The sequence below is a fragment of the Vombatus ursinus genome, unplaced genomic scaffold, assembly GCF_900497805.2.
Source record: "Vombatus ursinus unplaced genomic scaffold, bare-nosed wombat genome assembly UNPS02014774.1, whole genome shotgun sequence".
Taxonomy (NCBI): Eukaryota; Metazoa; Chordata; class Mammalia; order Diprotodontia; family Vombatidae; genus Vombatus; species Vombatus ursinus.
Window position 1 is genome coordinate 512,185 of NW_020954552.1, and position 23,575 is coordinate 535,759.

Consider the following 23,575-nt stretch of genomic DNA (forward strand, 5'->3'; position numbering starts at 1 on the left):
TCATCCAATAAATATCATATTGCTTTGTAAATTCTTCCCAATGCTTATTTAGTAAGCGTAATATATTAATATTTTATATATGTATAACCCCCCTCCTCACTGTGGTTCACTGTGGGTTGAGGAGAAAGGGGAAAGGAGCCATGGGGCCTTGTTTCAGGTTGGCCCACTCCTAAAGCTTCCAAAGTTGGGCATGCCCACAAATCTTACAATATGAATAAAGCCAGAGATGGGAAAGAAGACTGACCCAGGACGTGAAGGTAGGAATCAGTTAGCATGCAAGCTTTGGGGAAAAGAAAATGCAAGGATGAGAGAATGATAAGAGAGAGGTCTGGGAGGAGAGTTTTTTCCGTGTCAGGGCCTAAACTCGGGTCTACTGCACTTCTCTCCTAGCAGAGGAATCAGCTGCTGCAGGGATCAATTGGAGGACCCAGTTAGCAACAGAGAAGGGATCAAATAAAAGCATCCAAATGTGTCTTTACTCTCAACTTTACTTGACTAATTATACTAAGTGAAACAGCATTAGACATATTTGGTAGCTCATAGTGGTTAGTTAAGCAGTATTATCTCTATTGGAGGTAGTTAGGTGGCTCAGTGGATAGAACCCTGGGCCTGGAGTCAGGAAGACCTGAGTTCAAATCCAGCCTCAGTCACTTACTAGCTGTGTGACCCTGGGCAAATCAGTTAACCCTCTTTGCCTCAGTTTTCTCATCTGTAATATGACCTGGAGAAGGAAATGGCAAACCACTCCAGTATCTATGCTGAGAAAACCTCAAGTAGGGTCATTGAGTCCTGATTGAACCTGAATAACAATAAATATTGTCTCTGTTCCTGATCCAGTACAATGATAAGGACCTAGTGTTGTCATTGCCACACTAATCCTAATAATTATGGGTTCCAACTACCAGCAAAGAGCACTTGGGGAAAATAAGAAGCTCTGTAGTTCTCTGAGACCTGGTTACCTCTATACTTTGGACCTGGTCCTTCTGATTTTATTAGTCTGTGGAGATTTATCCAAATAGTCTCTTGGCTTGGTCCCCTACACCAAAAAAACTTACCTTCCCTAGGAAGTCAAACTAGCATAGCGTGATAATTATGAGTCAATCAGGCAAATATGGCTTGGTGCTATACAGTTTCTTTACAGCAGGACATAAAATCATACATATTAAGAAAACATGATTAATAAAATCATACATGTTCAGAAAAGCATCATCTATGCTGTATGTCTGTCTTAGTGTAGGAAGGTTTGAGATTCCAAGGTACAGTGCGAGGAAGGAAAGATCACCACCACACAGAACAGGAGGAGATAGATGGAAGCAAGCAGAGAGAAAGCAAACCAAGCTAAGCCTTACTGAGAGAAATGCAGTCAGGGAGGAGGGCAGTCAAAGAAGATAGAAACTCATCAGTTCCCTCTGGGATCCCTGGTGGAAAGGAGAATGTCCAAACCAGAAGAGAGCAGGTGGCTTCTTATAGCTTTTATAACTGAGTCGGGCAGCCCCAGACCCCAAGACGTTGGAGAGAGAGAACAGGGAGCCCTAGAGCTGCTGTGCAGATCTATAGTTCATGTTCAATCTCCGTGCTTTCAGTCATTATTGCAGGCCTCACTTTGTCTGACCGAGGGGTGACTGCCTTGAGCTTCTTCATTTAGAGGGGCAGAGAGGCTACTGAAGTTCTTATGGCATTCCAGGCTCCTTCCAGGCCAAGACATCCTTGAACCATTCTGTTGGCATTTCCTAAACCCAGGAGGACTTCCAGGCCCACAGTTATTTTTGGTTTTATATTTTATTTTTATTTATTGTTATTCTGAAAACTTAACAAATGCCAAATAAAATGGGCATTTCTATATACAAAGTAGAACAGAAAAAGATGATTATACACAAATCTGTGAATCATTATTAATTACTTTGCTTTTCCTTTTAAATTTAAGTGTGGATATGTTGTTGTTTAGTAATTTTCAGTTGTGTCCAACTTTGTGACCCCTTTTTAGGGTTTTCTTGGCAGAGATACTGAAGCGGTTTGCTATTTCCTTCTCTAGCTCAGTTTACAGATGAGGAAACTGAGGCAAACATGGTTAAGTAATTTGCCTGGGGTCATACAGCTAGTAAGTACCTCAGGCTGAATTTGAACTCAGGTCTTCTTGATTCTAGGCCTCACACTCTATCTACTGTGCTACCTAGCTTCCCGTAGTACAGATGTAGTAAATCTAAATATAATAACATATTTTATAACTTGCAAAGCTGTCCTGCTTGTCTGTTTCCTTCTGGCCTTCCTCCTTTTCTGTTCTAACAGGAATCACAGTTCAAATGCTTACCACTAGCTGCTTTTAGCTAGCAAGCTTTCCCAGTTCTGTGTGGTTTATACATACCTATAGGAAGCAGTGTTTAATCAGTTGAAGGAATTCAGGACTTGGGGTACCACTTCCCTCTCTGGCTAGCTTTTCTAGTGCTCAGCATTGTCACTGGCTGCCAATCTGCCTATGAACCAATTCTTAGCATAGCCGGCTCATCCAGTAATTCCAGTCATTCCTTACAGTTTATAGATCACTAGCAGGACAGTGCAGTGGACTTGAGGGCAGGCCCAGGCCCTTGGTTTTGTTTTTTGTTTTGTTTGGTTTTTAGTGAGGCAAATGGGGTTAAGTGACTTGCCCAGAGTCACACAGCTAGTGAGTTTTTTTTAATGTGTCTGAGGCCGGATTTGAACTCAGGTCCTCCTGACTCCAGAGCTGGTGCTCTATCCACTGCGCCACCTAGCTGCCTCAGGCCCAGGCCCTGAAAGAGACTCCACATAACAGTCATCCTTTCTGCCCTAGAATTTTCTTTTCACCAAAGATTCAGAATTGGTTTAATCAAATGTCACTTCATGCCCGGGATAATTTCTTCTCCCATTCTTCAGCTCTTTTCTTATTATAAGTATTGTGGATGCACCCATTTTAAGGAACTTTATGGGTTGAGTCAGGGGTATTATGACTCCTTTTTTTCCTTTTTTTGGGGGGGGAAAGGAGAGTGAGGAAGGGGTTACTTATAGAGAAGCATTGTTTGGCATTTCATCCTTTGAAATAAAAGTTTTGTCTCTTACTGAGGAGTAAATCACTGTAAAACTGAGTCAACATATTTGTTTTTGATGCCAAATTAATTATTGAGGAATTTGGCTATAATGTTCATAAGTTACCCAGTGTTGACAGAACACAAATAACTCAATGCCACATTTATTTCTCTCCTAGTTTTGTTCTGACATCATGGAAGAACTTGACATGATGCTTCCCCTCGCTCTCGCATGCAGGGATGGTTCATTTCAGGAAATTAGAGCAAACTTTGTGGAGGCCTGTTGCAAAGCAGCAACAGCTGTCCTGGCAAGGTTGGAAGAGAGAAGCAAGGAAGTTCCTTCCAAAATACCGTTGCAAAATTTATATACTCTTCTCGCTACAGCAATATTTGTCTTTCAGCATTTTATGCACTATGATGATTTGATGAAAGAAACAAGTAAGAAGTAAGTATCATTTAAAGTCAATAGTGTAAAAATTTTATTTCATCTTTTGATATCATGGAAGTTAAAGTTCCATGATGACATCTGAGAATTAGTTAATAATCACAATGCAGTTTTCATCTATTTTTTAAATACCTAAAGAAAAGCTGTGGAATGTGTGAAACGATATACACAAATTTTGGAAGTTTTCCTTTAATACCCTACATGTTCTTTAAATTCAGACATAGGACAATTGTTTTCTTTTTATTTTTAATGAAGGTCTCTTAAAGAAAGAAATGCATAGAATTTGAACAAGGAATTTTGCGTAAGGGTATGAATTACACCTGTAAATTTTTTTTTTTGCTAACTTAGTGATTCAAGTTTATGTAGAAAATTAATTTGAACCTGTTTAGTGATTAATGTAGACATACACTGGAACAACAATTTAATATAATAATAGTATTATCTATGATATTTGAAGAATCTGATATTAATTTTTCTGTTATGAGAATGAAAATATTATTTATGTAGGTAATTTTCTACTTATAAATAGTTTTCTAAAAGTTAATTTATAAGTTTGAGAAGTCAGTTTTGGTGGTGAGGGGTTTGAGGAGGGGAAAAGGACAGAGAGGGTGGAACATCCAGGGAAGAACTTCTCATCCACTATCCCTCTATTTTCTTCCCTCTTACCACCACTAACTTTGGCATCACAACTGCTGCCAGACTTTCCTTGGGTTGAATGAGAGAGGTAAGGATGAGGACAGGATCACAAAGCAGTCTCAGGAAGAAACTGGGAGGAAAATCCCAAATAGCAAAAGGAAGAAAGGAAAGGGAGATACTGTGGTAACTTGTTATTCCTGGTTGGTAATTTTAACATTTGAGGCACCCATAAATCAAGGGCTGCTTACACTTTTTATAAAGAAAAAAATAGTCACCAGAGCTATAACTAGAAATTTTGGTGCTTGGGGTGAATAACACAAAACATTCCTCCAAGATAAAGAGCATGAAAGGTTCCTTAAATCAGCTTTTTAAGACAAATTCAACTTGGGAAATAGGGGAATATCAAAACTCAGAACACAAGCCTCTGTTGGAGGAAAGACCTTGAGATACTACCCTATGGGGAAGAGGGGAAGATCCTAACATTCTGGCAAGGTCCCTGATAAAGAAGCTTCCATTAGACTAGCAATCAACCTCGGCTGGGCCTCCTGAGTTACTCTTGCTAGTAGGAGAAAGTGACCTGTCTTAACTTTATTAATTTTGCTAACTACATACTAAGTTCAGTTATTTTTACTTGCTAGAGTAGTACAAATGCTACCAGCTCCCTTAAATTTTGGTGCAAAGTTTCACTTACCAGTCCTCTGCTTATTCACACAAGTACACACTGGAAGTAATGTTTCTTCTTACCATAATAAAGGAAAATGACGTGGAAAGAAGTAGCTGAAAAGTAAATAAAATAATTATTATAATACATTTTAGTTAATTTTATTTCTTTAAATTCTCTGATATAATGATTCATAGTTGAATTTACTTTTTAAAGTGTCAGAAATCACTGTTTTCATTGATTTTCAAAGCAGTTTATAAGATACTGTCTACATAATTAAAATTTGAAAGTTTAAAAAGTATGTGGTGGAAGGACATAGGGTATTTTTGTTAAAGATACTTCTGGGGGCAGCTAGTTGGCGCAGTGGATAGAGCACTGGCCCTCGAGTCAGGAGGACCTGAGTTCAAATTTGGCCTCAGACACATGACACTTACTAGCTGTGTAACCCTGGGCAAGTCACTTAACCCCGATTGCCTCACCAAAAAGCAAAAAAAAAAAAAAAAAGTAAAAATAAATAAAAAAGTTTCTTCTGAAAAATGCATGTTGTTCTGTAGTGATTGTAATAAGGTAGAGCATCCAATGAAGGATCATTAGGATAGTGATAGGTCTTGTGTTCATTTCATTAAAAGGATCAATTAAAGGAACGGGGCATTTTAAACCTAGAGAAGAAAATATTCAGGGATAGAATGGCTGTTTTCAACTATCTGAAGGGTGGTAAGTCAGAAGAAGGATAAGACCTTTTCTGTTAGGCTCCTGAGGAAAGAAACAAGAGTAATGGGTGCTAGGTACAAAGAAACAAATTTAATTTTGAGGTCAGGAAAAATTTTTCTGATAATTTGAGCTATTCAAAAGTGGGGTGAGTTCTCTAAGTAAGTAGTGAGTTTCCCATCATTAGACGTTTCCAAGGGAAGGCTGAATGAGTCAGGAATGTTATAATGAAAGAATTAGATAGTTGTCAAAGTCCCTTCCTACTATGAAGTTCTGTATCAGTTGCCTAGATAACATACTGATGTTTGAAACAGGCTTATAGCAAATAATTTTATTTATGAATGACCTATGGACAATGAAATTTGTCTAAAGCTAAAGAGCATATTTGTAGAATATCAGATGTACAATTTTCAAAGAACTGGCAAAACAAAGACCAGCTTTTTTTTTTATACATATATATATATATATATATATATATAAATTGAACATAGGTTTTAGTACTCCAGCACTGGGAGGAAATGAATGATTGATATCTAATAATCAAAACCATTTGTAGTTCTGAAGATTGATACCTCCTACTGCACAGGCCTTAAATCTCTGTGTCTTTGATCGTTCGCTCTGAACAGACCCCTGTTCCTAGTGCCTGTCCAACGATATCAGGAACTCATCAGCACTCTCCAGTTTCAAGTCACGGACTACTGCATCAGAGTGTGTGCCACGAGCATTTTACAGGATGCAGAGAGCCACCACTGGGATGACTGCAAAGCTTTTTATGAGGTGTGAAGTTAAGTTTACTGTTCTTCCTTTTTACACAAATATGTTTGACTGCCTACCTGCTTTATGACTAATTAAAAACATAATATTGGTATTACTTGAACACAAGGACTGTTAGAATAATATTTTTTAAATATTGGATTTATATTTAGAAAAACATAGTTCCTAAAATTATGGAATAAGTAGACATAAGTACTCTCCTTCTGCTTAAAATAAAAATATCTTAATTTGAGCTAGAATACTGCAATACTATATACCAAGAAGGAAAATAATTGAACATAGAGAAAAAGATGGTGATGCCAAGACAAATGCAACATTCATGTTTCCTGAGATACTGATGATAGGAAATACTTCATTTTTTTTGTTGTTGTTGTTATTTTCCTCCATCCGCTCAGTGTCCAGGATATATGAACTGATATGTAGATTGTCCCTCTAACTATGTCAGAGTCTGGACAATAAACATTTTTTATCCACTTGATTTTTCTTTTCTCTTTTCTTTTTTTTTTTCTTTTTTTGTTTGTTTTGACTAGGCAATGGGGTTAAGTGACTTGCCCAAGGTCACACAGCTAATACGTGTTATGTGTCTGAGGTCAGATTTGAACTCAGGTCCTCCTGAATCCAGGGCCGGTGCTCTATACACTGCACCACCTAGCTGCCCCCCACTTGGTTTTTCTTGTACAACTATTCATTGGTGATATATTGCAGTGCACTCCCACCCATCATACACTTCCTGTTGTCCTTCAGGTGACCCTCAACCTTTATTTTTGGAGCCTGTGGTATTCCATGACATATAGTTATAGAGTATCAGTATAATTTTTTGCATAGACCATTGGTTTTTTTTTTGTTTGTTTTTTGTTTGTTTTTTTTTTTTAGGCAGTTGGGGTTAAGTGACTTGCCCAGGGTCACACAGCTAGTAGGTGTCAAGTGTTTGGTCTGAGGCTGGATTTGAACTCAGGTCCTCCTGACTTTAGGGCTGGTGCTCTATCCACTGCGCCATCTAGCTGCCCCTAGACCATTGTTTTTAAGGAGAAGGTTGGGATCGCATTAGAAGCAGCAAGTGGTTTCCCCAAAAATACTTCCCTCCTGTTTAATTCTGGGCACAACTCATTGTCCATGCACATTTTCTACACATTGTTCACCTTGGTGCTGATCATAGTTGAGAGACCATGTGATTTGGGGAGTTAGGAAAGCCTGATTTCAAATCCAACTTTAAACTTAATTCTAACTGCATGACCCTGGACAACCCACACAAGCTCAGTTTCCTCACACCTAAAATGCAGATTAATAAAGCACCTGTACCTCAGAATGTCATGAGGGATAAAATAAGATCTTGCATCTCAAATGTTTTTTAAACCTTAAAAGGCTATATAAATATCAGCTACTATGGTTGTTGTTATTGTTAATAATACTAATTGTTCTTATTATACTTTTTTTCTCATCTTTGGCTAGAAACAGTCCTGAGGCAAGACATGGACTTAATATTGTTATTATCCTCATGTTACAGCTTAGAGTGATGCATTGAGTTTCTATAATTACCATACGTAATCTACGTTGATCAACAAAGCGAGGCTCCTTAAGGATAACCTTTCTATAAATTCTGGTGGTGATGACCTGGGCCAGAATTGCCACCATAAATGCTCTCATTAAACAAATCTGCATGACTCAGCTATTTTTGAGACCCCTTTGTTGACGTTTAATGGACTGACTTCACGCTAATGCCTCCCATGGAGAGCCTATGAATTCTGCTCTTGGATGTTAGCTGCTCCATAGACTTAATTCAGAGATATTCCAGTGGCCTGCACCTATTTTCAGCCTTTACTATTGGTCAATAAAGTGATGTCTTCTTGTGCCAAAAAACATTTCAGTAGGTATTTGGGTTTTCCTTGTTCTGGTCTTCATGTAACCATGTGGCCAACCGGAACTTTTCCACATTATCCTTCTTCCCTAAATTATTTGTTTCTCAGGCCTTAGCAATAAAGTTTTGTCTGAGGTTAAAAGGTTTATTTTTTTTTCCTTTGCTTTGACTCCTTGTATCACCTCAACCTTTTGGCATTTGTTTTCAGTTGCTGATTAAGGGTACCTTGGGGATCATAGATTTTCTTCTATACTTTTCATGAGGCAGCAGGCAGTGCTCCTGAGCAAGGCCGCATGAGCTGCTGAGCACCTACTGAACAAGGAGGAAAACTTCCTACTTCCTCCCCTCTCCTTTTGTGTAGGCATGATTTTATTCTACTACTCTTCCCAGAGGGGTGGAGCTTTCTTTTAAAACAATGGTGGCCCCAAAATGGCAGCTGCTGGTGGCTTGAAAGTGAAAGTCAGATTACCCACACTTTGCTCGTAGCCTGGGGCTTCTTATCAGTTTGTGTCTCAGAAGTAATCTGACCTTAAGTATGATTCTCTATCTCCTTCTAAAGCTCTGTACCATCAAAATATACAGTTCATTTCAGCCAGTCTATATTGAAAAATCTGAACTGGGTTTTTAGAACTTCAGTATTGTTTCTCTTCCAGGTTTGACCTTCCTCTGTTCCCAGTCTCAATGCTAACTAATAACCCTACTAACTAAGCTAATCTTAGCTAACTAAAATAATTCTACTGAGAAATCCCTTAAAGAAATATCATTAACAGAAATGGCAATATTAAAAGCAGCCACAGTCATACACTGATAAAAGAGGAAAAGGAGAAAGATGTCCTCTTTATGTATAGCCCTGGGACTGAGACAGGAAGAACAATGCAGGTTTTGCTCCAGGCATAGTTTGTATTTCTATCATTTTCATTGCCTTGGTTTAGGACTCCCTTAAATTGCTTCTGACCTTACATCCACCTACTATGATATCTCCTTTCCCCTTGCTTGCTTCTTTGCATCTCACTGACTTGACCTATATCCCATCTTTCCTATCCCCAAACCCCTCTAGCTCAAAGTCAAGGTCAGTGGCTCTTTGTGTAGTTTGCCATAATGTCAAATCCCCTGGGAGTTTAGGGAATTCTGGTGAGACATCTGTCTCTACAGACATCTCTAACTCTGTTTGCTCTATGTCTGAGCATTTTAACTAAACTCAGAAATATGAGCTGTATTCCCTTTTCTGAATTCCCTTCTGTATGTTTCTTTGTTTTTGTTTGCTTTAATTAGGAAATATGACATTCAAATTCTGTGCTTCTTCCTGGAAGTTTACTTGGAAACAAGCATGGTAGCTCAATTTCCTTTCTAAAATGGTTGGCTTGTTTTGCTTGTGATTTTTCTCTCTTCAACTATACCTTCCCTATTAGAGACCTCTCTCTCAGTTGCCACCTATTTCCCTGTATTTTTTATATCAAAATGTGTATGAGTTTGTCGTTTGTTGCCTAGTCCGTCCTTATAACAGTGATGTTTCTGAGATACTTGATCTCTTCCCTCCCACCTCCATTATTATATGTTCTTCTGGCAGACCCTAATTATGAAAAGAATAAGTTCCTCCTCCTAATGTATTCCTTCTGTCCCTCCTTTTCTTTTGTCTCATAAAACCAACAAATTAGAACAAACCATACTCAAGTTCTATGTTTCTCCTTCTTTACTTTCTGTTGACCTTTGAAGAAAGTGGAGTTCTAAATACATTGTTTCTTCTCCCTGTGTTAGAAAAAATTTGCTCTTTATTTCACCCCTGTTGCCATCTCCAGTGTTTGAATTTCAAGGATTTCACCCATTTCTGGCCTTTATATGTGCAATGCTTGAATTTCCTCTATTCTTTCTTTAGGATTATATTCAGTTTTTCAGGATAAATTTATTCTTGGGTATAAGCCTTTTTCTTTTATCTTTTGGTATTTCATATTCCAAGATTTCCTTTCCTTTACTGTAATTGTAACATAGTCTCTGTGATCCTTATTGTAGTCTCTTGGTACTTGAACTTTTCCTTTTTGGCTGCTTACAGTATTTTTTTCTTTGACCTGGAATGCCTAAATTTGGGCTATGGTATTTCTGGGTCTTTTCAATTTGGGATCTCTTTTGGGAATGACCAGTTGGTTATTTATATTTTTAATTTGTTCTTTAGTTTTAATAGTTTGGGGCAGTTGTATTTTATGATTTCTTAATATAATTATCCATATTTTTTCTTCAGGCAATTTTTTAGGAAGTATGATATTTCTTAAATTGTTTTTCCTTGATTTGTTCTGTCAGTTGTTTTTGGTAATAAATATCTCCCATGTTTTAATTTTTTTTAGTCATTTGACTTTGTTCTAATATTTCTTGTCTCCTGGTTTGTGTGCTCCATTTTTATTTTTTTTTTTGGAGGTAGCCACTTCTTGGGTAAAATTCTCTACTTTTTTAATAAAGTATTTATTCTTTAATTTTTTTTTCCTGAAGTGCTCTTAATTTCATTTTTATCTCATTTCTTGAATTGACTTTTAGAGTCCTTGTGGCTTAACAGAATAATTTAAGCTTAAAATTATATTCTGAATGCTACAGGCCATTTGCTAGCTTCTCAAAGTAACGTTTATTGTTTAGTTAAGAATTAATTCTCTTTATATCTTCACAATATGTTAACCTCTTGAACTTTTCTTTAACCTGAATTATTTTATTGTTCTTGTTGTTGTTTTATTAGGAATTTTCTTCCGCTTATTCACGTCTCCAGCCTCAGATCCTAGTTTCAGATTTTGTGCCAGGTCCAGGCTCTATCCCAACCAATACTCTTGAATAGGCTATTTAGGCCTTGGTTGTCCCCAGTACAATACAAATGCTACCGATATTTCCTTACTACACTCCTAAATATGGTGGATAGATTCTGGTCCCATATCTGGGATCTCTTTTGCCACTTTGCCTGGGATGGGGAGCTGGGACCAAACCCAACTCTCTGTCACAATCTTTGATTTCAGTATCTGTTACCTTGCTTCTCTCTGCAAGTGTTGCCCCATGGCCATCTCCTCATGAGATCATCTACCAGGAGCTGGCTTTATCCTCTGTTGGTGCTCCATCAGGCTCAAAGTGGATTTTAGAAACCATCTTGAAGGGCTCTGAAGCAAATGCCAACCTGGCACCTCCATCCTGTCTCTTCCTCTTTGAGGAGCCATCTACCAGAATTGTCTGTGTTCTTTGGTATGGCCCTGACCAGCTGTAAGACCAGATATCAGAGATTTTGCTAACTTCCGGCCTCTGGGACATCCCAGAGGAGTAAGCTTCCTGAGACACTTCAGCTCCTCTTTTTCTTTGTATAATCACCTATTAGAAGCTGGCTTTGTCTCCTGCTACAGTACTGGAAAAATATTAGGGATTGTGCTGGCCTTCAAACTGCATGGCTTCAGGGCTGCCTGGTTTTCCATGACCAGAAAGCTCATGGCTTCTGGATATCATCTTATCCTGGATGGATGAACTAAGTGGTATTTCTCTTTAGTCTCATTGAATCTTTGTTTCATCTGTCTTTCTTCTTTGTGGAAGTGTTTCTCAGGGGAAAAAAGCTTGTGTAGGACCTTTCATATTGTCTTCTTTGCTGGAAGTCTTTCCACAGGTCTTTAATAATTCCCCTCAAGCTGCTTCTGCTGATGGGAGTTTTTGATACCTGTCCTTAGGTATATTATCTTTCCTCCTTTGGTCCTTATTGTGGCAACAGCTACAGCATATACTGTTGTGTGAAGGATGTATAATGTTCTAATACTTTCTCAGATATCAAGGGAGAATAAATGCTTTCTTAATAGTTATTGCAGATACTAGTTTTTGAAAATTACTTTTTAAATTACTCTGTTTTGCATAGTTGATCTATTAATTTGATTCATATCATCATTAATAATAGTGAAAGGGATTGCTATTATTATTCTCATATGTTCATCTAGGATGCCCTTGACACATGTATAGATTAGTCTCATAAACATTCTGTAAAGGTTCTGAAGTAAAAGCAGGTGAGTCTTTTATCTTTTTAAATTTCAAATCAGATATCCAATCTCACTGATGTAGGGAACTACTGGCTAGGAAACTCCTTCTACCAAGGAATATCATCATTTGCTCAGCAAAGAAAAGTCTTAGAGAGTTGCCTAGACCACCAAAAAGTCAAATAACTTGCCCAGGTCACACAGCCAGTATATATCAGAAATAAGACTTGGACTTAGGTCTTCTTGACCTGAGGCCAGGTAACTACCAGGTATTCCACAATTTTCTCTCTTTAATGTTATCTTATATAAATTTTAGAGGCAATAATTAGTTCCAAGATTTTTTTCAAGCCTTATGCATCCTTCCCTCTTTCAGGTGTTTTGAGAATCAATTCCTCACTCCCCTCAAAACTGTAGTACCTTGAGCTCATATATATATTTGTCTAACACTTCTGCTTTTTCTTGTAACACTTAGGGGACCTGTCATATTAAAGAGTCTCTGTTGTCATTGATGGATAAAAGAGTAATAAAAAATTACTACAGATGACCTTCCATTTCACCCATTAAAATACTCATGGTTGATTTTTCCTAGTAAATGCTGTCATAAAGTTGTCTTTAAATTTGTTTTTCTTTCCACTATTCATTGCTACTTTGTGGGAGGCTATTGTTCATAACTTCCTATCATACTTCTCTGTAAGATATTAAAGTTGTGTTTTTACTCTAATCCACCATTACCTTGTCTACTTTATCTTTCAGCTCAGCTTTCTAGGTTCTTTTTTTAAAAAAATCTCTTTATAAAGGTAATTCATTTGCATCACTAAATTTCCTCAGGAAATGATATTAGTCTGTGTCAATGTCTGTTCTTTAATCTATTTTTTTTTTTTGCTCTGACAGCTTATGTTAATAGGTCAGGTATGAGTTATCAATTAATCCAGCAATGAGCATTTATTAAACAGTTCTTTATGTTAGGTGCCACAGACACAAAAACAGAAATAAAACAGTCTCTGCCCTCAAGAAGATTACCATCTAGTGGGAGAGATAACATGAATATGTATATACAAGGATATACAAATCACACGCAGCACAGATATAAGGTACTCTTGCAGGGTAAGGCACTAGCAATGAGTGGACCAGCATGGGCCTCATGCTGAAGGTGGTGCTTTAGCTTAGTCCTGAAAAAAAACCAAAGAATTCCAAGAGGTATAGGTGGGGAGGGAATGCCCTTCAGATAGAGGAAACAACTAATTTAAAGGCACAGATATGGCAGATATACTATGTATTAAGAAAAGCAAAAAAACTAATATGGCTGGATTTTAGAGTGCAGGGAGTAATGTATAATTAAGTCTAGAAAAGTAGTATAGGGCCAGATTGTGAAGGAGAAGTTTGTATTTTGTCTATCATCTCTCTTTTTGTTCATCATCTATCTCCCAGCTAGATTTTCAGTTCCTTGAAGGAAGGGAAGGTTCTTTTTGTTTTTTTATATCTGTAGTGCCTAGTTCAATGCCTGGTATGTTGTACTTGCTTACTAAATGCTTTTTTAATGAAAATACTTTTGATTTGGGAGAGCAAAATGCTGCCTTAAAGGTTCTCTTCCAACAAGAATGCATTGTTATCATGTATTTTTAATGGTGGTTTAGCACATGCTAAACCACTTAGACCACCTAAAATGTCATCTCACACATGGATGACAGCATTTTGTTTTTGTTTTTGCTTTTGCTAGGCAGTGGGATTAAGTGACTTGCCCAGGGTCATACAGCTAGTAAGTGTCAAGTGTCTAAAGCCAGATTTGAACTCAGGTCCTCCTGACTCCAGGGCCTGTGCTCTATCCACTGCACCACCTAGCTGCCCCTGGATGACAGCATTTTAAGTGGTCTAGACATATATAACCTCCCATTATAATACTTCATGCATATATCAAAATTAGGCAAGATTTTCCAAGAGATATAACACAATGACCTTCCATAAATAACCCTCGGCTTATAATACATATTGAGGCATAAAATGGGAAGAAGTATGCTCAGTAGTCATGTTTGCCATTGCTACGGAGAAGATTCATTGCACAGTCCAAGTTGAAGAGGAATTCCTTTTAGATAATGAGATTCTTCAGATCTTCCTTTTTACATGTATGATTGAACTGATTCAATCCTTAGAACATTTCAGAGACTCCTAGATGAGTTCCATAAGCACTCAAAGTAGATGAAGAGTACTTATTGCCTAATCTATGAAACATAGTTATATGGAAAGTATAGAAATTATGTGTATATGCATATTTCTCTCTTTCTCTCTCTCTCTATATATATGACATATATGTATAAATCTTTTAGTATATTACAATTTGCTAATAGTAAGTTGGGCTTAGATAAGTGGGGGAGGAGAGTGGGCTAGATTGTCTGTGGATTACTGAACTCTTTGAATCATTCCAAATTTCTCCCTGAGATGAAGGCTCATCTTTTTAATGCTAATATTCAACTGATGTTGTTGAAAGTCATGGAACACTATAGTCTCCAAAGTATTAAAATTAATTAGCATTCAGAAGTCAAATATCAATGTTTCTAGGAGCCTATAACACAAAATGAATAAGGAGTAATGGGGATGAGTTGTGTATAAAGGTTGTTATCAAAAAAATACACAACTGAAAAAAAAATAATGCAGGTTGGTCACATGGCAAGAGTGAGTGATAACAGTTTTTCAGCCCATCTGCTGTCTTTGTAATGTCAAGAGAAAACAAGGGAAGCTTCGGAATGTGAAGGGGAATTCGTTTGTGGGAACTTATAAGTACATGGGCAAAAATTATATAGGATGAACAGGCATGTGAGATCAGAGATCCATCTAAATGTGCTTCTATGTTGATATTTTGGGAAGCATTGGGATACAGTGGAAAGAGCCAGTGGGCTCTAGATTGAGAGGAACTCAATATCCAGCTCTGATTTTTATAGTATTTGTGACATTGAGTAAGCTTCCTCTCTATGTGGTTGATTTATGGGAGGCCATGAACAGAAATCACACAGAATGTGTGTGGACAACAGCAATGATGTGACAGGTCAAAGTATCAAAATATTTATGTATTTTGATAAGCATGGTTTTTTAAGTATTTTCTATTTTTCTTATTTGTTTTCCCTTTTTCATGAATTATTATGAGTTAGATGTCAGACCTCTTTGATTGATCATGATTTGCCTTCATTCATTTGATCTATATCTTAAAATCCCAAATTTATCCTGAAATTAAACCCTAATAATTCCCAGTGCAGCAAAACCTATGACCAATTAAAATTATTCATCATCAGGCTTTCATTATATTTTTCCCTTTAAATCCCATTAATTATACATAGCCTACATTATTTGAAATTCCTTGAAGTTGATTTCAGGTTTGTGTAAGATTTATACTATTTCAATTGAAGATTTAAAAAAAAATCCCCAGCTATGTAAACCTTGATTAATTTATTGTACTTACCTCTTTTCTCCAGATTAGAGATCCCAATTTCTGTTTTTGTCAATTGTCATAAGACTAATGTTGAGCCTACTAGGTGATGTCTATTGAACCTAGGCATTAACTTTGACACTTTAATTCCAGTAGAAATTCACATGATAAAATGAGATAATGTATATAAAACACCTTTTGAAACATTTAAGTGCTACATAAATATAAATTGTTATTGTTATTATTATGCTTCATTTACTTGTAGGACAATTGTTAGCACAAGACTTGCCATTAACGAAAAGGAAAAGCAGATTAAAAGCTTTAGAAAGAGCCCGTTTCTTCTGAATCATTCTGCCTCTTCTTCAGTGGCCCTTCTCAGATAGTTTCAGCAACCACATCAATTCTACTTTTGCCCCACACAACATACTTCTGAAAACATTAGTAGCGAAGACTAGTAAAGGAGAAAAAGGCAAAATCCCATTGTACAGCTGGTAGCTGGAGATAAGAATGGAGGCATTGGGCCTTTTCCTTTCTTGGCAGTCGCACAAATTTCTCGTTTTGGTTTCAAGTAAACTGAAAGCTTGTAATGTGCTTATTGCATTTTTCTAACTGAGGATATTTGAAAGTGAAAATTATTCATCCTCTATGATATTTACAACAACCATATATATCCAACACTATTTAATTGGTCAGTTCTAAATGTTTCCTTAAATGTAATTTGATGCAGAGAATAGCTTCATAGAATTACATAAACAATAAGTGGATTTTCAGGCCCTATTATTGAAGCTACCAAGTAGTTAAAAAAACAAATTACCATGTAACATGCAGCTTTTAGATCTTATGATATAGTCTCTAGTTTAGAAGACAGAAATAACAAGATAGTTACTCTGTGATTACATGGTACAGTAGCTTCCATATACTTACATGGTCAGTAGTTACAATTTAATTGCAGAGCTAGTGCATCATTATTTATGCTCTGAAAAATAAAGTGATCCTGCTTTTCTATACACCGAAAATAAAAACCTTCTAAAAATAGTGTTGGGTTTTAAATGTTTTGACATCTGGAGTATCTGACGTGATTTTTTTCTCACTTACTTCCCCCTTTCCTTCTCCTATTATTCCAACTGATTTGTAAAACAGAAGTAGTAAAATATTCTAGTAGGGTTGACTTGAAAGGAGATAGCATCCTCATGACTAGAGGCATGGTAATGATCTCAGGGAACAGACTGCCATATAGAGAGAACAGATATGGGACAATAAATTAATTTACAATATCTGAAACAATACATTCCCATGGTTTTGTGATATCAATTGTACCCTAACTATATTACTTCCATAAAACAGTTTTTTTTTTTTCCCCCAAAACTGTCAGGGCGTGAAAACCTAAAGGTTTAGTATCTCACTGATTAAGTGCTGGTTGTATTCAGAGTACATTTTAAAAATCAAGCTTTTACCATGGTTCACATCTGCCGCAAATTTGGGGAACTTATGTTTTCCAATAGTCAAAGAATAACAAATTGTCTGTTCAAAGATAATACTGAGTGGCTTATGTAATAAAGCCCAGCTGCTTGTTTCCTGATATATAATCTAAATAAAAGCTCACATCTGCTCACATTATACTGAGTCTGCAAAAATAACAGATGTTTACCAGTAGAATAGTTTTGAAATTACAACAAATAAAGAAACAGGTCAGAAAAAATGAATGCATCATATTTTGTCTTTAATGAAAACACTGTTGCTTCTGCTGTAACAGTACACATTTTGAAAAGCCTTGTTAGAAAGATTGCCAGTTTAGGATCATTTGAAGTAAAAAGAAAGTATTTTATACAAGTATAAGCAATAAGAATGCGGTGGATCATATAAAACAAACACTTGATTCCTCTTCTTTTTCAAATGAAGTTCAGCCATGAGGAGGTCTATAAGGCACATTTATGTCCATTGGAACATAGTGGTGACTTATGCATATTTACAAATACATGTATGTATAAATATCACATCTATATCATGTGATATCATAATTAAATTTATACACACTAAAATAAGAAATATAAAACATGAGGGGATATTTTTATGGTACAAATCTCAATAAGGTTGATTTTCCTATATTTTTGAGAACTTAAAAGATCACAAGAGTCAAGGTGTTGTAAGCATACATGATTTGCTCAAGGAATGGTAATATAAACATAGTCAAATTGCCACTAAATTCTATTTGATGGCAATGTCACACCCTCCCATCCCCGATAACACAGCTTCTTTTCAAATATGAGACAATCAAATGCAAAACTTTTTTTAATTCAGATTGTTTAAATTTTTTTATTAAAAACTTAATATTGAACATATAACTAAATTTGCTTAGTAACTACTTACATTTAAATTAATTTCACTGCATAAAGTATCATGACCTTCTTAGTTATTCCCTCAAAGTTCCCATCAGAATTCTTTGTCTGGGGCAGCTAGGTGGCGCAGTGCATAGACAGACAACCGGCCCTGAGTTCAAATCCGGCCTCAGACATATAACACTCCCTAATTGTGTGACTCTGGGCAAGTCACTTAACCCCAATTGACCCACAAAAAAAAAAAAAGAATTCTTTGTCCATTCATTCTCATATACTTTTCCTCATGGGATTGTAGTTACATTTTCTTCTTTCTTCTAGTTCTGCTATTTTTTCTTTCCATTTTTTTCCAGATTTTTTTGTATTTAGTTTGTACTTCTAAAAACATGCTGATTTATCATTGGACACACAAAAAAAAATAGGAGGCACTGTCATGGGCCTACTTCAGCATAATTTTATAAACTTATGCCTTTATCCAGTTATAGATCTAATTTAGTCATCAGCTAATGAAGTAGAGATTTGAAGTTCTGACTCTAGTTTGAACTTCTCTTGGAGTGAAACTGGTGGCAAAGATGCTTCCTGTAGGAATAATAATGTATCTTTGTCTCCAAAATTCACAAGATCAATATAAACTATTGTCACTGAATACAAATGATTTTAGTAATCAAAAGTTAATATGCATAAAGTGACTTATTAAATGTATCTACTTTATGGGACTATAAACTTTGAGGGTAACAGATGATTCTTTGAGGAGTCACAATTAAGAACTACAAGTCATGATTGAAAGAGACATTTTAATTTTAAGGAGAGAAAATGTAATGTCTTATTATTTTGATGGTATTTTTACATGTATAGGATCAAAATGATATAGAAACATTCCGTATTGTTTATATTATTATATAATATGGAAATATATCAAATAATCTTGTGATCTGGTTTTACAAAAATCTCAATTTATTATATGAGACTGTTAACTAATAAATGATTTAAAGATATTTGGAGCCATATTCTTATTTTTCTTCTTTTCCCATTTGTTATCACTACTTGCAGAGTTCCCCTTGCAGTGAGGGGAGGCTTTGTGTAGAGAAGAGAGGTGGGGGAGAGAATGAGAATTTGGCTGCTAAATATATAAAGTACTGTTAAAATGCTAAGTAATAAAAATAAAACATTTGCCTAAAAGTCTTATAAATTTTATGATTTTCCTGCTATTATTAGAATGTTGTAGGTGAAATAGCTTAATGTAATCTTCAAAAGTTTCTCCACCCCCTTGGTTTCTTTCATGGCTGTAAGAATGTAGTTGCAAGATTATTTTTACTCCTGCCCTTTCATCATAATTGGGCAATTTGAAACATTCATAAAATTCTGTCAGTAATAATAATAGTTGTAGAGAAATATACATATTTAAGTAATTTAAATAATTTGAATCATGTTTTTAGAAGATATAGCCACTATCTTAAGCTAGCATGACTAGTATAGCAACTACAAAGCAGACAGTTTTAAAGTTTAAACAATAGGTCAGGAGTAGGTTAATTAAGGGTACGGTGGGTTAAATACTTGTGGTTTGGCTTTGTAGTAGAATAGTTGGTTTTGTAATTGAAAAAGTACATGTGTTTCTTTGTCAATAAAGATGTTTTACATCTCGTCAAGAATCTTTCTTGGTCTTCTAGTGTCTCAAACTCTTCAGCTATTTCCTTTCAGCCTGAACTAATAAGATTCACAGGAACCAAGCTGACATTTTGGAAGATGTGATTCCATTGTTTAATGTGTGGTGGTTTTGCCAGGGGGAAAGATGCTCATTCTCTATCCAGATGTGGCATTATTTCTGCTGTGCTCTCCATCATGATCTGTGGGCTGTTCTACCCCCCAAGTTAGCCCAAGAGATTCTCATAGACGTGTTGGAGAAATCTTTGGATCTGCTGGCCTCCAGATATTCTCAGGCCCATCCCAGTTATAAGAGAACTCCACAGATAAGGTAATTGAAATGTGATTTCTAAGTACTTTGTTTTAAATATATGGTTTTCCTTAATTTTATGTTAGTAATAATTTAATTCTGACTCACCTAACAAAAACCCTGTTTCTATTTAAAATGTTTATGACTCTTTAAAGGGTAACAGGTAAATCTCCTCAGTTAAAGGGAATTGTGAAGCATTCCTAAAAACTTTGTTTCAAGAACTTTATAATACAGTTGTACAACTGAATTAAGGAAATTCCTTTTTAAATAATGGTGATCCTTAGCTTATTCAAAGCTCCTACCTCCTTTCTCTTCATCTATTGTCCCTTTTTATCCTTTTCTTATTTCTTTCTTTTATTTCTTTGTTCTTATTTTGTATTAATAAGGACTACTTCAACACAATGTAATTTCAAGAAAGATTAGGGGCAACGGTAATTATGTATTAAGTCAAGGACTTTAACTTTGAGGTGAATTAGCAATAATTAGTGAGTTTTATAATTTAATTTCATGTATTAACTGGTGTCTTATAGAAACACTATTATATAAAATGATCCTGTTTTTAAAATATTCTGTTTTCATATAATTAATACATCTCTTTTACATACACACAATTTCAGATATCTTTTGGGATACCTGTATTCTTCTACACATATTAAGGAGCTTTTTTTCTAGACAGGAAGAATCATTTCTTGATCACTTTCTTCCAAAGTATCCTGTAATTTTCAGGGTGTCTAGGCCTGGTGTCAGTGTTTCATAAATACAGTATTTTCTGCAAGCTGTTTTAAATTACTGAATAAGATAAAAAATATTGTCTGCTGTAGAACAAAATGAAAAACTTCGTTTGAAAGCACACAATATTTTCTTTCATTAAGGTGACTTAGTAATAAGTCACTTTTGATTATAAGATTTGTAGTCATTAATTCATAGCATACTCAATAAGAGTACATTCACATGAAGTATGAAGTGTATTTAATTGCTTAACTATACTATTCAAATGATTCGTTTCTGCTGGTAGTAAAAATATTACATTCAAAGTCAGAGATTTCCCTTCTCTATACTGGATTTTGTAATTTAATCTAATATTTTGCATTTTAAAAGTTACCTCAAGCCTCCATTAGTGTCTGGGACACTTTCCTTAGACATCTGCCTAATACAATTCAATTAAACAAATGTGATGTTAGTACCTATTATATGTAAGAAGCTAATCTAAAATTAATGCTTCCTGGTGGATAATTTAAATTATATATTACCTTATACTGCTACTTTAATCATCTGTAATTTATTTAGTAAAACCTATATACAAACTACATTTGACTCTACTCAAGGATAGTTAGTTTTGATGTTCTTTATACAGTCTGTATGCCTTATTTGACTTTTTGTAAATACTTATCTGGTAACATAATGGCCAAAGATATTTAGACACTTAGCAGAAATGTTTCAATTAAGTTGAAGCCAAAAGGCAAGATTTCCCAGAATACCTGGACTGACCAAACAGTTCTTTAGTTCTCCTCTTTTCTATCCTCTCATTTCTACTTTGTCTTCCATCTTTTACTTCTTTAACTATTTGTAGAAAATTAAGAAACAGCAAATACAAGTTAAATGGGGTACACAAGATTCATTTACATACAAAAATAATTTTAAATAGAACATATTGAGGTAATGCTACATTTGTGGATCTTTGGAGAGGAAGACAAAGATGGTAGAAATCAGTAAATACTATAGGTATGTTGTTGCATATTTCATTGTTTTGGACCAATACAATTAGAATCAGAAAATTCTTGAAGTTCGTTTCTCCAGCTGTTGTAAAGGTGTCATCCCTTCTGCTTATCTCCTACTTGCCATGCTGGCTCTGTACTAGGTCATATATCTTTTTTTCTCTGTATCTTGACACTGGGTAAGGTCATCTTTTAACATCTGTTCACATGTTTTCTGGTAGCAAAAGCAAATTTTGGCTACCTCTATCTCTCAACTCAATCTCACATGACTTTCTTTTCCTTTTTTTTTTTTTAAACCATATCTCGTTTTCTTCACTGATAATGCAAGCTGAGCATGCCACACAGCTAAGATAGATCTACACTTCTGAAATGTTTTCCATTTCTAGGCCTTACTTTTGCTAACAAGAATGTTGTTACTGCCCCACATAAGACGCAAGAAACTTTAGTTGGCATTGTTTAATCTTTTTTCCCCATTTATTATTGATAGATCATGCTAAGTCTTCCATAAACAAGCACTTTTTTTCTTATTCCACATATGGGTGACATTGCAAATATCAAGGCCAAAATATCGCTTTTTAATGTAATTGTCTCTTTACTTTCTGTAGATTTGATGTTACCGCAATCTTAATATGCATAGAGGAAATACTCTGGTCAATTTGTAGATCGGTGCAAGAACTTTTGAATCCTTGTGAATGTATAAATGAAAAGATCTTGCAAATTCATACCCACTGCAACAATCTGTTTACAACAATGATCATTTTGACATCACCATTGACAGAATTATACAAGTAAGTATGATACTTATTATTTTGGAGTGGCATGATTTATATAAGTAATTGTTCTCCATAGGATTACAGATTTAGGGTTGGATAGAGCTAGACAGCCATGAAGTCCAGCTGTTTCATTTTAGAGACAAGGAAATGTCTGAGGTGAGATGTGAACCTATGTCTTCCTGACTCAGTGTCCGGTGTCTTCTCCACTGTAATGCAGTTTTCATTTTTTAGCATAAAGGAATGAAAAGAGCATAGGACTACAAATTAGAAGACTTAATTTCTAGTTCCATATCCACTAATAATTAGCCATATGACCTTAGATAATCACTTAACTTCATGCTTCTCATCCATAATGTGAAGATAATATGTGCCTCACGGAGTTATCATGAGGACCAAATCAAATCTTATGTGGAAAAGCATTCTGAAAACTAAAAATCGCTACACAGATGTGAAATGTAATCATTGCCTCAATTATGAAAATATGTGATGTACTTTCATTAGAGTCCTATAGGTATGTCTCTTGGTAGCATGGAGGTGATTTCAGGTTCATGAGAATTTTGAAGAAAAAAATTGTGAACTACTATGGAATTCTGATTATTTTGATTAATTTTAATATGTTCCAGAAAGTAGCTATAGATATCATAAATTAAAGTATTGGGCTCCTGGTGCAGTTAGGTATCTCCTTACTATGGTGGAACTTTATTTAACATAGAAAAATTCAAAACAAAATTTGAGTTAAAGTCTAACCCTTACCTCCATGCTCACTCCATTCCCCATCAACCAAATAGTAACTTCATCTAACTGTGTATTTAATTAATAAATTATTAAGAAATTCTCGTGGCATTGCCATTACTTTGGATAAATCAGGCCTGCTAATATGTCTTTCTTTAAGTCACTGGTAGGATAAAGTAAAAAATATTTATTTTCAGAGAATCTTCAATTCAACACTTTTTTGTGTGAGAAATTCCAAAAGTAATTAACAATCTTTATTTCAATTTCCCTATAATTTTCACCCACTCCTGGGCTTTTAACAAATTGGCTGAATACAGATTGTTCTCTCTGACAGCCTTAGGTTGTGGACTAATTTTAGAAGTGGAAAACTCAGAAAGGGGCAAGGGATAGTAAAATAAATTTCCATGAGCTTTAGATTTTATAATTTCATAATCATGAAAGTCCCAGGGTTTGAGACTTATAATATATCTTAGTAAACTAAACTGAATTGCCAGAGATGAAAAAAATTGCCCTGCTAACTGTCCAGTGGGTCATTTGATCTAAGAGTAAGGCTCTGTGAAAATCA

The 23,575-nt window shown here is 35.5% G+C and overlaps 1 protein-coding gene across 3 annotated transcripts in view; it reads left to right on the top strand.

Annotated features, from left to right (window-relative positions):
* The window catches only part of KIAA0825 (KIAA0825 ortholog), a 523,337-nt gene that overhangs the window by 154,269 nt on the left and 345,493 nt on the right, over positions 1–23,575 (top strand). For all 3 annotated transcript variants that reach the window (XM_027864280.1, XM_027864281.1, XM_027864282.1), the window contains 4 exons: positions 3,218–3,483; positions 6,115–6,265; positions 19,621–19,811; positions 22,111–22,293. In XM_027864280.1, the coding sequence (XP_027720081.1) occupies positions 3,218–3,483; positions 6,115–6,265; positions 19,621–19,811; positions 22,111–22,293 (791 nt within the window). The remainder of the gene's footprint in view (positions 1–3,217; positions 3,484–6,114; positions 6,266–19,620; positions 19,812–22,110; positions 22,294–23,575) is intronic.